At 25.0% G+C, this 19,159-nt stretch overlaps 1 protein-coding gene across 1 annotated transcript; it reads left to right on the plus strand.

The window, feature by feature from the left end:
* The first annotated feature begins 1,467 nt into the window (after positions 1–1,467).
* LOC132922452 (uncharacterized) lies at positions 1,468–4,462 on the plus strand. Its single transcript, XM_060986030.1, has 5 exons — positions 1,468–1,602; positions 2,198–2,489; positions 2,923–2,977; positions 3,500–3,940; positions 4,249–4,462. The coding sequence occupies exons 1-5, from the start codon at positions 1,468–1,470 to the stop codon at positions 4,460–4,462; spliced, it is 1,137 nt and encodes a 378-aa protein (XP_060842013.1).
* Positions 4,463–19,159: the final 14,697 nt, after the last annotated feature.

The following is a 19,159-nucleotide window of genomic DNA, read 5'->3' on the forward strand; positions in this document are numbered from 1 at the left end:
AGTTTATTAGTTTGTAACTAAATTTTATTAAATATGTAGTTACTTATTCAATACTTGTAATAATTATTTTTTTGTATATGAAATCATTGGAACTATTTAGTTTATACAATTATTCTACTCAGAAACATTAATTTAATAAATTCAACTCTTTCTCCGAGGGAATGGAATCGCAATAAAAAAACGGAAAGGTGAGTTAGGTACTTAGTTATAAAAAAATTTTAGTCATTTTAATTATTTGTTTTATCTAAATGCAATTTTTACAATTTTTTTGTGACTTATAAGCACATATACATGGTTATACAGAGTGTACCTGAACTATTTAACAAATATATTAACATTTGTAATGGAAGTATGTTAAATAGTCTTGTTACACTTTGTATAGTGTATCTATACATGTCCTACTTACAAAGTAATTATTATAGTACAATAATTAACCACTGATATCTGTTGTTTTTTCCAAACCAAATTATTATATTAATATTAATGCTATAGTTTAAGTAATTATTATAAATAAAGTTTTTTTGTTCTAATAAAATCAGTGGCTACTTCAAGAGATTTCTTCTAAAGAAAGGCAAACTTGAGGCTATATAATTTTTGATAGAGCTAAATGAAATATTAATGTCACTAACGTGGAAAAATTATATAACATACTATGTGAATAAAACACATAAAATGCTAAAATGTTATTGCATAAAAATACGTAATATTAAAATATTTAATTTAATTTATAATTAAATATAATGACACAAGTTATTATTTACATATATTTATATTGAGTTATATAGACGTACATAAAGTTTGAAAATTTAATATAGCTACACTGATATACTGCTATATATATATAATAATAAAAAATCAGAAAATTTTGAATTATCGAAAGGCATACATTTTTAACGTTATTTAACTTTTTTATTATTTACTCATACATCGAACATAAGTACATGAATTGTATTGATCATTCCAAATTAAGTAATAATTTTACTGATGTTAATTGATTTTTATTGGTAGAAAACAATTATTTATCAACAATTCAGTATACCTACTAAGGTAACCTAGCTAGTATTTATACTTCCTTACTTCTAAACATCTTAATATTCTTAGAGGTTTAAGACTCCTAACCAATATAATATATATTATTTATGCTTGATAATTTTTGCAGTAAGGTAATAAGTATTTAAAAAAATATTTTAAAAAGTCGAGGATATATTATAGTATGTAGGTATTAGTTGTCGTACTTAATAAAGATATGTGGTATTTATATATAGGTATTATGATATATATTACGTAAATATATATATAATATAACTTACGTTGACCATGTTTTTGACCATCTGGCTACAATATATTGATTTAAAAATAATAATATTACATATTATTATAATAAAAAATAAAAAAATAAGTATAAATAATATTATTTTTGATATAAACAATTTTAGAAATTAAATATTATTATTATTTTTTTTTTAAATGGCTATAAGTATATTAGAAAGTGATCGAATAGACCGTTACGAGTTAGAAATTTTTATTGGTCAAGTTAATTTTACGGGATTCAAATTCAAAGAATCAGAAAACTGCAATGAAAATGATAATTCGGGATTAAAAGTAAATCAATTATAATTTTGAAAGGTTAAAACTTACGTTTAAAAACAATAAACAAGTGAAACCAAATAACTAAAAAATGTAATACTAATAAAATAAATCCAACATATTTTATTTTTATTTTTGGTACTAAATATTGCATTGTTTTTCATCTTAAACATGACAATATGATTAAGTTCCAATTTTATTTAATTATTTGATAAAATAACATAATTCTATTTTAAATGCTATTTTGTTTAATACATTTATCATTAAAATATGTGGTAGGTACTTCATTAATACTTCATATTATTAGGATTCTGGATTTTAATATGTTTTTTAAAATATTTAGAGTAATTGCAAGACCATATTTAAAAAAATATGTAATACATTTATTAATTTTTATTTTTATTTTAACATCTGTAAAGGTATGTGCATAAAATGTAATACATATTTGAAACATTAATGATACTATTTAAATATCTATACCTATATTAAATTATACTAAAACTGAGTATAATTAAAAATTGTACATACATTAATTTTAAATTTAGAATCACATAATATATGTAATAAATTATAATTATATCTATCATAATTATGTATAATTGTTTTGAAGCAAGAAGAATTACCTAAGCAAAAGTATACTATTAAGACAGTGCTGGATAATATAATAGAATTTAATATATCCAACTATGATAGCGTTAATGATGATCCCGAAGACCAATGCTTAACATATTACGATGATTTAAAATCAAATGAGTCGCTTACAAATATTGTAAAACAACTCGGCGAGCGGTATATTGTTAATGTAAAACCCAATTGTAACGCGCACAATATTTGTTTTGACATCACGCACAAAGAAAGTGACAATGCGATTACTTCTGTGAAGCCCACTTCTATTAATAGAGGTAAGGTCTAGATCAAAATTGAATGTGTTTTAATTTTATTACATTTTTAAATATTATTATTTAAATATAACGATGGTCCCAATTTGAGGTGTACATATTATGTGAATGAGGATTGAGTTGAATAATTCTATTGACATATAAAATAAGAGGGTAGAGGACATAGCCGAACTGGTAGTACTACAAATTGTATGCATTGAAGATATAGAAAAAATTATTTTTCAATTAAATTAATTTAACTTGACATTAATTGTTTGTTAAATTAAAAATTAAACTGTATTACAATATTAATTATGGTCTTCAATAATATATTATTAGTATCAAGTATACTTCAGTAGTTGTATACTATACATTAGATGATTATTATTTTATAATTTAAATTTCAAAAAATAATATTAAGTAAACTAATATTAATTTTTACTCTAATTTTGTTTAGGGGTAATATGTATTTTTGCCTGTGTACCTAGAACATTAGTAACAATTTTACAAAAGTAAGAAACACTATATTTTGTAATTATATATTTATACACATAGCTTACTATAATATGTTATTATGGTTATTCTGCTCACTGCTGTACTAATATCGAGACTAATATTATTTATTGATTTTGTTTATTACATAATTAAATTAGCTATATAAAATTTTAATAGTATAATTTGTTTACATTAAATTTCTAATATAAATAAAAGTCAAAACTCCATGACATGACTGAAATTATCATAATATTTCAATTGTTTTATTTTTAAAATTATTAAATGCATGTTATGGAACTAATATTTTCGCTTAAGCATAGAACAAGCTATATTCAGGCAAATGCTCTTATCTATGATTTTTAATCAGCTGGTGTAAATATTTGATAAAATTAATTTATATTTACTTTTTTTCACGTGTGGTCACTAAATCAATATTTATATTGCATATATTGATAGTATTTAGAGTTTTAATCCAGATAATTTAATATAATTAAAACAATTCTTAATAAAAATTTAACAAACAGAAAATGAAATTACAGAAACCCTTTAGAACTAATACTCTGTGAAGACATAAAAGATGATCGAATACAATTAGGCACAGTATCTATCATGCTCAGCAGTTCAATGGGGTTTACTAGTGCAATAAGTTACCATTTTTATGAAAAAGGATACGATGTACATACACATACTGCCGAAAGCGTACACGAAGTGAAAAATATGGACGGTAGTCAAATTATAGGAGATATGTTTGTGCGTTTGAAGCTAACGTGTCACGGACCTGAAACAATGCAAGTCAATCAAATTATATTAAAATCAAACCAACCGGAGCTACAACCCATATTTAACGATAACAATTCATTTGACTTTTATTTTGATAAACATATCATCCCATCTCCACCAAAAATGATGTATGATGGTGTAAGCAGATGTGAAGACAAAATACTTAACCCTGAAATAAAAGACCTTCTCGATTGTCAAAGGTATGATATTGTTGTTTAATATTTTTATGTTATATCATAATATAATGTCAAATTTTGATTGATTTAAATGTTAATTATAACTATTTATAGAAATATATAATATTATAAATTATAATGTAATAGTTTAAAATACCAAATTGTGATTAATAAGGTTTAGAGTACTTATATGTTTAACTATTTAAATATACTAGTGATATAGAACCAAGAAGTAATGGAAAATTAGAATTTCATAATATAGAAATATCAGTGAATTTATATAAATAATAATTTTTATCTAAAATTATTATATAGCTAATTGTATTAACCAGGATTCAAGAAACAAAAGAAGATAAACCATGCATTTGTCCTTGTAAAGGATTATTAGAAAATGTACAAACAATTTTGTCTTCCGACATAAAGCAATACGCCTCGATATGTAAGTCAAACTTAGCAGTAAAAAAAGTCTGCAGTGTTAAAACTTGTGGCACCGTGACTTCACCTGAAATACAAAACAATGATTGTACGGGGAGGAAATCAAGATAAATTATAAAATGAAATTTTCTAATAAAAAAAGAGTAAAAAATAAATTATCCGATTTACAATATTACAAACTGCAAGAAGAAAATTTAAATAATAATATATTTGATTGCTTTATATTCAATAAATATAATGAAGTAAAATAATAAAATGCGAATTCGCTAGTTATTGATATAACAATTGAATATATTGAATAAATCACTTAAAAGGATGTAATTATATAAAATTAATAAAATTAAAAAAAAACCAATACGTTTACAACAAATTAAAAGCTTGTCGAAAGAGTGTTATTAATTTTATTTTTCATAATTTCTTCAATAAATTGTTGAAACATAATATAATAGTTTTGACCTAAAAAATTTATCTTTATGTACACAATTAATAAAAAATAAATTAATGTTTAACATGTAACATAAACGTTTTTAAATATTTATTTAGAAACTGATTATAATTAACAAGGAACTTTTCAAAAAAAAATTTCTTCAAAATCTATCACACATATTTCTAGGAAGAATAATTTAATTATACAATATTATACTTAAAACATTTTATTTTTGTGCTTTTAAGTAGACTTAAATTAAGGAAACCTTATCGAATGTCTGAATTAATAATAGATTTACTAAATAATGGATAATTTAATAAACAATATAACACTGAAAAATCGACATGTTATTGATCCAGGAAGGTTCAAATCGGTATACTGAGGTTATTACTATATATTATCATACGTAATATATTTATTTTATTTTCTATTATACAACTATCTATTCCATATTCCATCCATTCAAATTGATATAAATATTGAAAAAAAAAATTGGGAAGTGTCACTCATCGACCATTTAGTAGATTTTGAATATATCTTGTCGTCGAGTAGGTCACTATGGTATAAACCATAATGGATGTGTACAATTTAAATTTAATGATGATAAATCATTGTATATGAAAAACGATTCTGAGCTTATTCTGAGGTTACCAGCTTCTAATTTTTTGAAATTTTATAATTTATTTTTATAACTATTTGAGTACTTTACTTTTTATTAGTAATATAGAAAATTAAACTACTTTTTTCCCAAAATCAACGCATATAGGTATTACATCATATCATGTATCATTGTTATTAATTATATAGTAAGTCAACTACTAATCAGGTTAGGTAAATTAAGTCAATGTTAACGTACTATAAATATAGATGTTAATAGAATCGCGGTATAAATAGGTATTTTGAAAAAAATCATTGTGTATGAAAAATATAATGATAATGTTAAAAGTATATTATATGGTTGATATTGTTATTGTTTTAATTACAATAACATAATTAAAATCGTAATTCTATTATCATTTAATGCGGATATTTGATAATATAAAAAATAATTGTTTAATTGACCGCTTGGTACTTAAAAAAATTCTTTCTACCATTGTTTTCGATACGGATAATACATCATGCAGTCTGTATTTATTTAATTTAATTAAATATTTTATCAAAAGCATAGGCATAAATAATTTAAAATTAAAAAAAAATCCATACAACGTGCAGGTCGTGTTTAATTATTTCGACGTATTTCAGGTAATTTAGCTACATATTATATATCGAGAATTATTATCGTCGTTAACAATGGACTTAAAGATGTAATAACGACGAAGGGATAAAACGATTTAGAAAATTTGAAAATCTATTTAACTGCATACAATTTCCTAACGCGATTTAACTCGTTGCCGACAGCAGTCGTTCGATCGAATGTAACGGCGTATCTTCTTTTGCAGATAAGATGTTTGAAGTACTTGCACATTGGCTACCAGCCAATTGTTCACCCCACCGAACGCACAGAGATATATACTATACGATATAAATGTCATTCTCAAGACCACTAAAATCCAGACTTTTATATACGTACGTGTAACTTTTTTCTTTTCTTTTTTAGCAAATTTATTCAATTTAAATTCTACGTTATAAACATAATTTTTTATTCACGCTATTATAACATTATTATATATAGTAATTACATATTATTTTATAATTATTTATATGTGTATGTGGCGGATACCATATTATATTACTATGCTTGTTATATTGCTTAGCACATCAAGCGAGTGAAATTAGATAATAAACAATATTTTATCTAATATTGATTAGATATATCATGTTTACGCATTTTCGAACGAAAAAAAATATGGTTTTTTTATGAATAAATATTTTATTAAGATGTGTATCCAAATAATCATATTATTATCATATAATATTTATCTTTTGAATATATTATCAGTATTATCACTATTATAGCCTTATATAGTTTTGTAATTTTTAAATAAATACCTAACAACAAAATAACAGAATAATAATTATTAATAAATATATTATATTGTTGTTTGTTAGTAAATAGAACGATTATTATTATTATTATATTTGTATATATTTTATTATTTCCATTTTAAAGTGTTCAATTTTCTCTGAAATATATTATTAGTCACCCCACCGACCCACCCCTATAAATAGAAAAAGAGGAAACTTATTATTTCTTTGTTAGAATACTTAATTTTATGTCACGATACCTATTATCATGTTGTTGCAACTAGTCGTTATGGTATGTGTAGTTTTAAGCGCGTGCCTATATTTGCAATTTTTTTTTAAAATAATTCAAAAATTAAATTTAATGGGTTGTTAACTGTAAAATTAAAAAAAAGCTATTTAATTTTTACAGTGAGAAATATTATACTAACATAGTAACGTTAAAACACATTTAATGTGTGATAAATAACAATTGTCAAGTAATTACGATTAAAAGATCTTTAGAATATCGTCCTATTTGTTAGTGTTAATTTTTAAGTGTATTTATGAAATATTAATTTTTAACTGTGCTATAATCAATTGTATGTAATATGTAATAATTATTTTTAAATTGGTTTGATTGATTTAATCTTCTTCTTTGCAGCTGCCGAACATACTGCTGTTAAACATTTTATACTATGTAATGTTATTTCCTATCTATAGTTAAGATTCATTAATCTATGTCCGGTTCAACCATTTCCACTTCTTTTGTAAGTCGATTTTCTAATCTTAATTTTATTCGATCTACTGATTTTTTGACTTCAAAGTATCACATAGTTTCATAATATTATGTAGATATAAGCGAATATTCTTTTTTCTGTGAGCGGATAAGAGAGTACCTTTTTTATTTTAAATATTGGGTTTTAAACAAAGCTCCTTTATCAATAATCAGATTATTGTGAATTGACTTATTATCAAACTAGTTGAGAATAGTATCTGATGCGTATTTAGTTTGACTTTTTTACAATATTTCAAATTTTATGCAAGTTATTCAAGTTATGAATTTATTAAGTATTACAAATTAAGAATACTCATATATCGCAGAGAATTAAAAATCGTGAAAAGACTTAAGTGCAAACATAAATAACATTCTTAACTTGAAGTTTGATAAAATGATAATTCACACCTATATAAAAGCTAATGACAAGATTGATTTTTCTGATACCCGAAAGCAAGTTCGCCATTTTGAACGTAGTTCAGACCAAGGAAACAAATGATTAGCTGACATACTTTTAAATACAAATTCGCCAAAACGATTGGTTAATTTATCACGCAAATGATATGTACTTTACCCTAGGTAAATTTTAGGTCATTCTTCTAAATTAATTGTGCCCGATAAAGTCGGTCTTCATTGTGGTGTAGTAAAAGATAAGAAATTGAAATTCAAAACCACACTGTAGGTACCTAGTTAAATTTAACGAGACTGTGTCCGAAAACAAATTGCTTCTATGTTATCTGCATGTAATAGTAAATAATAATGCATAAATATGCAAGCGAATGATAGGTATTCAAGCAAATGATATTGTTGTATGCAACTGATGGTTATAATGAGCATAGCCGCACATTTATTAATTTAAGTAGGTATTATAATATTATATTATGTTTTATACTCTCATGCTTCACACGTTAAAATGGTGAATTTTATAAGAATTGTGGGGAGAGGGGCTAATATGAAAATTCACGAACATAGGGCAATTATTATTATTTTTAATTTTGACGTATGATGCAATTTTTAAGTATTTTGCTTGTAGATTTTTACTTTTGTCGAATTATCAATTTTAAACCGCAGCACAGACATTGCCTTTTATTCAATAGATTATTGTATTAATTATTTATTGATATATAACATTTTTTTTTTAGTATTCCATCATGTTGTGGTCGTTTATAATATAAAACAATACATTAAACTTAATAATTATTGGTAATGATGAATAAAATAAAAAAAAATTCAAAATATGCTTCATACAGCATTATAATGTATATAACAGAAATCAAACATAAGTGTATTGTATTTATTATGATCAGATTTCTTAGTGGTAGTTAAATAAATATTACTACTTTAGTAAGTAATAATTAATATATTTTATGAATCAGTATGAGTTATTAATAAATTACATATCACATGCCATTTAAGTATAATTATAAAGAAAAACAATTAAATGTATCGTTACGCTCTATATGTTGGCTACTACAATTTTTATCTAAAAATCCACGACTTTGCTCGCCGGATAACTTTCATATTATGTATAATATAGATCTTAGACCGCTGGCTAGATAATTAATGTAGTATTCTAATACAAACCATCTAGTTGGTTTTAATTGTTATGAATGAATTGAATGAATTAAGTGTTGGTACCTCAGTATATAACATATACTATTTTGCAAATTCCAAACGATAATATTCGAATCAGCGCTGCTGAGTTTATATAATATATATATATTATTATATATATAGTACATGGTTAAGAAAATCGAAACTTAAATTTCGACCCAAAACCTGGCAGTTGCATAGACGGACGAAGCTGGATTAATGTACCAGCGGTGCATGGTTTCGAGATGAGAATTATGGCCCCCCCAGGACAACAACAGATCGACTCCGGAAGTTATACATATACATGATATATACAAATATACGATATAAACACTACTGACTACTGTAGCTGCAGTATCGTCTGCTATATTCCAACCGTTACAGCAAACGAAACTGGCCGTGATCGTCGTTTTGTTACCTATCGCATAGAAGTACATTAATAATATAACAATAATAATAATTCCGCCAACACATAGTGTTTATGATAGTTTAGTCCGACAATCATCAGCGGACCACTAGCTACATAGCACGGTTTGTTGGTTGTAAACCAAACACGTTGAATCGATAATTACCAAAATAAGTTTATCTTTATATGAAATGAAAAACACAATATATTTCACAATGGAATAAACAGTACCTATATGTACTAATTATAAGTACAACAGTATTTATATTTTTTATGAGGTTATGAAAATAGTATTGCAAATATTGTGAAATATGGAAGAAAACTGATTGTTGAAATTGATAAAGGTCAGTGCTGTATGACAACAGGACTTATATCAATCGAACGAATTACAATTTCTAGCTACATGAAATAAGTGTATAATGATTTTTAATTAACAATTTTTTATCAATTTTAAACAATTGTTAATCAATTAATTGTCATTTGCGAGCAATTTATTTTTTGATCAAAAGTTTTCATGCAATTGTATTGCGATCAATTGACATATCTCCTCAGTAGCCGACTATCAGATTACACAAGACATTGGACGGGTTTTCCACTGAATTAAATTGTAGCCTATTTACAACGGTACCAAACCCATCAGTTTTTTTCTTGTGCGTATTGGTTGCGGACCTATAATAAATGCATCGATTGAAATTTCATTATCAATAGTATCTTTATTATATTTATTATACTGTTTATATAAACAATATAGTTTCAAATGAAACGAAAATATTTATTAGTTATCTGAAATATTAATTGTATATAATGCACAGTGTTTCAAAACTTTATTCATAATTGATGGATTGCTTTTATAATAAAGAGTTGTATAAATATTGTATAATTTCTAATGTTTCTAAAATTAATATTTCAATCCCTCCTTGCGGTGCCATGATAAAATTCTACATCCATTACGGCTGAGTTAATTTATAATGCTGTGAATTCTTAGTTCATTATTTAGTATATGTTGGAAGATTGTTTGCTCATCTTTTATTATATATTTTATCTTTTTCTTTTCACTTTTTATTCCAACTAGGACAAGTTTTATTTTAAATTAAACAATACCTAATGTAATTAACGCGATCCTGACATTTTTATACTATACTTAGAATGGTTTAATTAATTATATTTGTGACAAGAAAAAATGAAGAGATAAAAACGTGAAAATAATAAGAAAGTGCGAGATTGTCTTTTAAGACGGAACGTTAGATAGGCAATTTTGATACGTAGTGGTGTAGAAGATTATAGTCTAATGGTCTCTTGAGCCATATTATTGATTACATAATATACATATTACATACCTATAATTATATTTATCAATGCTGGAGCTAATTATTGTAATATTTTTACTATACTATGAAACTATAACTCTAACTATTTTAAACTTATAAATAAATACTAGTAATACTAGTCATACGAGTATTGTTATAGGTTAAAAATAAATTAAATACAACTTGAACGAACGGATTATCTGTTGTTTACTTGTTTATTAGCATTTTACAGTTTACATTTTTCAGTAATTTTTGGATTTTTAGATAAACAATTTTAACAATAAATCATTCAAATTTAAACGTTAAATTTTCACTTTATAAAAAATATTGAAAACAAATGTTGTTTTTAATCCTAAATAGTTAGAAAAAAAAAATTACAATATAAAATACATGCAATAATAATCTATATACAGTATACAGGTGGATACTTCTTGGTTATCTAATATGTACCTAATTATATTTGTATGGTAATATTGTTTCATTATACGATTTAAATTTAGGTACTTCATTCAAAAATTCATAGAAAAATATCAGTTTATTGATTTTTATTGAAAGGCGTAAGGATGTTTATTGAAAATCTTTAAATTTATTCCTATCAGATTTCAAATTATAGATGTACTTTAAATTGTATCATTCGACAAATTTACTAAGTGATATTTATAGGGTTGCATAGAAAATTCATTGGTAATAGGTACTAATAAAATAATGTTTAAATTGGTTGATTATTGTATTTAAATACATAATTAACTTAATTCGAGTAATTCAATTTATACTGTTCAAAATTTATTTTGAAATTTGAAATTATGTTTTTTTGTACTGGTGTACTACCTTTGAAGTTGAAATTTAAAATTCATAACAATTATCTTAATAACTTGTAAATTTTTCATCTATAGAAAAATACCTATATTAATTTAGATAGTGATGGATACGCGATCTAATAATAATAAATTATAAAAGTAAGTTTTTGTGTTCATTTATAATTTAAAATTCAACTGGCGGAAAAGTATAAATAAAAATATGTATTCCTATGAATGTTAATTAGATATAAATCAATATTTAATTTACTTAAAATTTAAATAAATATGTTTATGAAATAAATAATAAATAAATTTAAATGTGTCTGTGCTATTTTGTATAATTATGTTTCAGAGTAAAATTATACAATTCTCTGCATTGTATCACAGTGAAAAATTATACAAATAATATTTAAATTTAACATTAAGATTTTGCTTGATAAAAAATGAGTAATTAAGTACATTTTAAGTAGTTTTTTCAGCCTTTCGTCATTTTTAGTGCTATATTTGAACAATAGTGACTGAAAAAAGGTTGAGGGAAGATTAATTTTCGTTATGAACTAGGATCTAAAGTAAAAATATCCCTGGCACCTGGAGCGTAGTCTGTCAGAAAACAAAATCGAATTATTATATTGTACCTGACAGCGGGTGGCGTGAATGGTCGCTGACATAGAAAACAAAATTAGTCATCTGAATAGAATATTATTAATTCAACTTTAGTCTAACAAAGCTTGTCGAAAAATAGCAACGCATATAATTCAATTTTTTTTTTATTATCGTGACATGTCTCTCATTAAATAATTGCAGTATATCAAAATCAATTTTTAATATAACCTTGATACACATTATAATTTTATCTTGACTTTAATAATATTATATTTTATTATACAAAGTCTGGATATCTTAATTTTAGTGATCTCATAATTTGAAAAGTAAAAAAAAATATTGCTTATTATGTGAACTTTGTATTTATATTTATAAATTTATTTTTATCAATTTTAATGTTTATTTTTTCTATAAAATTCAAATAATTGTCATTTGATTTCTTATCGTTCAAATTTTATAGAAAATGCCTGTCTTAAAATTTTATACAATAAAGTTATTATACATATATACATATATTAGTAATTATACAATTTTAATATAGAGTGGTTTAAAACTTTTAAATTAAGCTATTTCGGGCATTCAAAAATATGATACACTGACTGATGAATAACTTTTTAGAGATATTTTATACGTGCCATATTTGAATAAATCAATCCATCTGTTTAACATATTATATGTCATAAAAAAGGAAACAAACTTGTGTATATTATTATTATTATTACAACCAGTACCTCCGACAGGGAGGTGTTATTATTAAGCTATGAAATGGTGGTATTAACCGAGGGTTTAACGGATGTTCTTTATAGCTAATAAAGTACACTTTAATTAATTTATGTATCGAAAATATGGAATCTGACTGATGAAATACGAATTAAGATTATGCTCCAAAGAAGAGTACAACTGTATATGTTATAGGTACATACGCCACGTTTTCACTAGTCATTAGATACAGTAACGCATAAAAGAATTAGACCTTTTCTGTGCGTGTATCGAAGTATCGAACGGTGTTGTCTAAATAGTTGCGAATTTGATTAATCATCGTAATATTAAATGAAACAAAAAACATAGTAAAATATCCTTCTAATATTAACGTCCGTATAATATATGGATTCGATAGAGTTAATATACGACTATAAAAACGATTTTGGCTCAAATTAATTATACCCTTCCACAACGACGCAGATTAGTATTATACAGAGCGCTTTGAAAATTTACGTGAAACCCTCAATTCTTGGTGGTGAATAATTACATTTTGTATTGTATCGTAATAAAGCATCACAACTATTAAAATAATTAATTTAACGAATAGGTAGGTATAATATTTATGGTACCTATATATTATAAAAGTCCTACGGAATAAAATTTGATTTTACTAAATTTAATATATTACATACTTATAGGTATCTACTAGTAGACATTTTATAATCGTTATTGGTTGAAACTGAATACAGTATAGAACCTCGATTAACCGTCAGTCTCGGGACCAGAGCTTTGACGGATAATTGAAAAGACGGTTAAGCGAGCAACAGCATTTTTTTTAAACATACATCCATATTGTTTATTATTTTTTTTTAGTAATTATGATATACTTAAAATATTTGCACACAAAGAGACTAAAAACGCGAACGGTCAAGCGAACGAACAAACGTGTAATATACCCGTGTAACTAACCGACTTTTCAAAAACAAAATGCAATCACTATCACAATTCACTGTTTTTATCTCACCCATAATATATATATATATATATACACATATGTACCTATCGCGTATCTAGTAGATATTTCCGGAAAGTTTCGGATTATATTTATTATATTATTATTTATTGAAACACATAAGTAATTCGTGCAAATGTGGCATGACGGTTAACCGAGAAAGATTGTTAATCGGGAGACGGATAATCGAGGTTCTACTGTATACACATTTTCGAGATTTTACGAATATACACCTAATACTTGCTAAAATAGTTTTGTGAATCCTACTAATCAGCTAAAATTGTAAAATCACGTTGTATGAATGGATGGATCATAATAAAATGATAATTATGATCAATTTAACTCATACAGTATTTACTGAATCGTGTAAATATTTGAGGTATTATACTTAAGTATCTTCGAAATAGAGAGACGAGCAAGGTCATACGTTCTTATTAAAAATTGGGCAAAGATTTCTGAGATGTGAAATAAATATAAAAATATCTTGTCTATTGAATACGTATTGTTCAGTAATAACAAAAGTATGAGTGGTCACTTAATATAGTTAGACTTTTTTCACTAACTACAAAATATGAATAATAATAATTGCGAGTTTTAATTTTTGGTTTTAAATTTATTTTATTTTTTTCATTTAGTCTAAACAATTACCTACAATAATATTTCTAAGATGCATGACATAATATTTTCAGTAATAAAATACCACTAAAAAAAAATTCAGCTTTGGATGTTCATAATTATTATGATTATAGGTACTTACAGTAAATTTTATCGAAGCTGGGCAATAATTAAATAAAATTTTTAAGTTTTATTAAAAAGTTAATTTTTTAAAAACTTTTTAACTTCACTAGTAGTAAGTTCATTTTATAATAAATTAACTTAAGAACTTAATTAGTTTAATTTATCGTTGAAACAACTTATATTTTATCAGCAGATTTAAAAATAATCCCCCGAGTTAAAATTAAAAATGTTAAAAACATTTTACTAAGTTTTATACACTAATAATATTGTTTGTGAGGTTATGATGACTTTATGACGTATGTTATGACCGGCTGTATATTGTTTTATGGGCCCGTTTATTAAACCGTTTATAATTACAAATATAAACGTATAACGAGATTGGCTACAAATTATTAAGACTTACAATATAACTGCCTATAATATACGGTCGCACTGCACATATTAATTATTATTATATAATAATTACACACGGAGTGGTGAACGTTCGAAGAAAGCGGTAGCGGCGGCTGGAGAAAAATAAAAATAATACCATAATAATAATCTGAATATAATACGGAAATGAGCTCGAGCCGAGGCGTTTAACGCGCAAAAACAAAACACGTGAACGGGCGTGTGCGGCTATAGCTAATTAATTATCCGAATGCGGTTTGGCGCGGCGTCCCAAGGACGAGAATAATTTATCCTAATTACGCGCGCGGCGGTTCCCAGACGGCCGGTAAACTTTGCATTTATCGACCCCTCGGCGAGGTGGCAGCGGCTATAATAATACGAAGTCTTAGCCACGCGCGCCGAGGGTACGATAAACCGCTAACGAAAGTATTATATAATAAGACTGGGTTGCGTGTTTTTCCCCTTATTGTCGTTTTTATTCACGTCACCCTGTATAATGTTACAGTCGTGTATATCATTGCAGTAGTGTATCTATGGTATAGGTATGCGATAGTTGCACCGGTGCACTATAGACCTCCGAATGAACTCGCGTTCTCGTATTCGTATTTAGCCGTCGTCTAAATAGTTCGAAACGTATTATTTTGTTTGAATCAACTCATACCATGAATAGTGTTTAAGTTTTTTTTATTTTTATTTAGTTTTGTAATTTTGCTTCGAGGTCCATATCTTGTCCCAATAGGCATATAGGTACATGATTATAAAAATAAATATCAATTAACAGACTATAAAAAATAACTTTTTTTTATACGATATTTGGCCGCATAGGACTGATAAAGTCAAAAGAATAAAAATCAGTACACATTGTACATAATAAACGTAATACAGTATTATTTTCATTATATAATATTTAAAAAAAAAACACAAAAATACATATTTTTATAACGTGATTTTTATTTATTTCTAATATTGTACGAGTAACATCGAGTAACAATCACTAAGAGTGATTACTCTTAGTAATCATTAATAACGAATGATTAATTATTAAATTAAATTTATTACTGAAGCATCTCAATTGAGAAGGCTTCTTCACTCTTACTTTCAACGATGACGATTCAGTTTATGTAGGCCTCTCACACAAACGTGTTGTAACATATTACTGTGATTTTGTATATTTTATAGGAGATAAAAATATAATATAAAAAGGTTATTTTTAAAAAGTAGGATTTTGGTAAAAAAAAAAAAAGTAAATGTACACATTTTATTCTATATATTGTTATTATGTTGTTATAAGTTGTAACAAAAATGATTCTTAAACAATAAAATAATAATATATACATATATACTAGCTATCATGACTACGCCGATTCATATTTTTGATTCTATAGAAAAGGTATAATTTCACACGAATTTGTTGAGGCAATGATGTGAAAAGATTTTGTTCTATACAAAATGCAGGAAAAATATAGGAAAATATATTCTGTGCGTCATAGATATTAGTGAGTTGTTTTGTTCTCGCGTCGATCGTATATGTGTAAAAAATAGTTTTTTGCTCATGAAATACTATCCGGAAAGTATTATAATTATAATAGTCTCTATATATCTCTCTTTTAAAACGTACACGTAAACATACATACACCTACGCAAATATAATGGCTTTGGAACGAAAAATGTTTTTCTACAGCCTACCGACGACGAGAAACAACAAAAATAATAAAAATTCAAGCATAAGCCCGCCGGAAGTACACAACGAGAGCAATGCGCTGCTACCGAACGATGCCAAAACAAATTAAAAATACTTTTAAATAAACGTGCGCAATGTAAATATTTGGCAAAACCGAAGGTAGGTGTATATGTTATTTACGTGTATCTACAACAAAATGTTCATTTTGGCTTTTATAATTTTTTTTTATTATTTATTTTCGTATTTTATTGTTATTTTAATTATTTAATTTGTCAAACACGCGTGGTTACAACGATAAAACATTAAGCACAAGAACGTTAAAAAAACGAATACGTACATAATATATTATATAATAATAAAATATAATATACATAATACCCCGCTAATCAAATAAATTGTTTAAATGAAAAATTAACAAAATAAGGAATTTGCAGTTTGTATATTATTACATAATAAAATTAATATTATAAGTAAAATAAGTATCTAGGTAGAAGGTATAGGACTTTATTCAGGGGAGTGGGAATAAAGCTTCCAAGTGTAGAATAAGGGTTGGGAATGAAAATGGATGCTGGTGCAGTGATTGAAAATCTTAAATTAAAGATTGAATACAAACGTTGAAACATCGAATAACATTGATGTAAATATTGGTAAGTATAAAAACAATTGAATACTAGAGAACTTATTACTAGATGACTTATTTATAAAAGTTATTGTGTTTAATATTTTATGTTGTAACATATGCAACTAACTTAATATAAATATCATGTTATGTTTATTGTATAATTAAATGTACTAAAATGAATATAATATAATATAAAAATTAAATTAAAAAATAGAGGGGTGAGTGATTTGGTCTCCAGAAATATGAAAACTAGTTCCACTTATGCAAATAATATAATGTATATTTATATATATCTTTAAGTGACCTATCAGTATAAAATAATATTATGCTATGATCTTGATTATATTTATTATTTTGTAATTATTTTATAATAATAAATTATCAATGGTTTATATTATAATATTTGATATCTTAGTGTTCTGCTATATCAATTATCATAAAGTATGTTTATGATTGTTTTATTGAGTTATTAGATATCTGATCCTATTCATATGCTAATAATAAAAATTCAATGAATTCCAATTTGTTAATAGATTATAGTCTAATTTTTTTTCATTGATGATAGGTACCTTTGCAGATGCTAATTATGAAAATGTAAAAATAAATAGTTACAGCCGTTTAATGTTACAATTTTACATTATTATTATTATTATTATTATTTTGGTACTATATATTACTACAGTAAAAACTGTAGATATTATTAATAAATTTGCTATTAAAAACACGAGTTACTTTAATATAAATATTTACTTATTATTATGAATATTTCATAAAAGTTATTGATTGTTTTTATTATTAAAAATATTGTAAAGAAGGGAATACAGTGATTTGGTTCGTGAGTTTTATATTATTTTAGCACATTCAAAAATTTAAGGTATATATTATGCCTGTATGTATTATATAGTATATACTATACATAAAAGACGATTGTGTTCGTAATTCATAACTAAACTAGCAGGTAGTGCTAGCCACACGGCCTAGCATAATACTAAAATTGCTAACTATAAACGACTGAAATGTTTTTACATTTAATTTCGCATATAAATAGCATCAAAAGATCTATCGATTAAGATAAAAAAAAAAAAATTGCCAGGTTAATTAAATTTATACCGGTGTTTTGAATTTTCATATATTTTTTTCTAAATAGTTCAACCGTACTTTTCTCAAGCAACGATACTAATTACGTATGTTTTTTTTTGCGTTGTAAGGGACGCAATAATTCTTGTACAGTTCTGATTAAAAGCTTAATTTATGCCAATTGTATTTATAAGTTAATTATTTTAACGTATTTAAAAACACAGTCCCATAGTTTAGAACTACTAATTGTACAGAAATGTTATCTACAGAAATATAATATGTTACATTTTCTTGTAAACAACTATAATTATTGACCACCTAGTGAATTAAATATATATTTCATGGTTTAAAATTATTTTAAATTAGTAATAAAATTGAAAAAAAATAAAAATAAATGAAAATAATAGAATCATATATACCTACTATAAGAATAAAAAATAATTTTTGCAATCTATAAAAAAACCTTTTTCTTTAGACACTGGTTATAAATTAATTTTGAATAACTTTTTAATTAGATACACCTAAACATGTTTATTTTCTAGTGGAATGTTATTTGTTCAAGTAGTTTTACATTTTAATGAAGGTTTTTATACACCTATTCAATTCTTGGTATTTAAATAATATACCTAGTATTATTTTGAGAAATTGTTCTCGTTTTTCTTACAACCAAAAATGTTTTGTTTTTAAAATTAAATATTTAAATTTTTTATGTTAAAAACCTCTCGTTTATTATT

Source organism: Rhopalosiphum padi, chromosome 1, assembly GCF_020882245.1.
Source record: "Rhopalosiphum padi isolate XX-2018 chromosome 1, ASM2088224v1, whole genome shotgun sequence".
In the NCBI taxonomy this organism is placed as follows: Eukaryota; Metazoa; Arthropoda; class Insecta; order Hemiptera; family Aphididae; genus Rhopalosiphum; species Rhopalosiphum padi.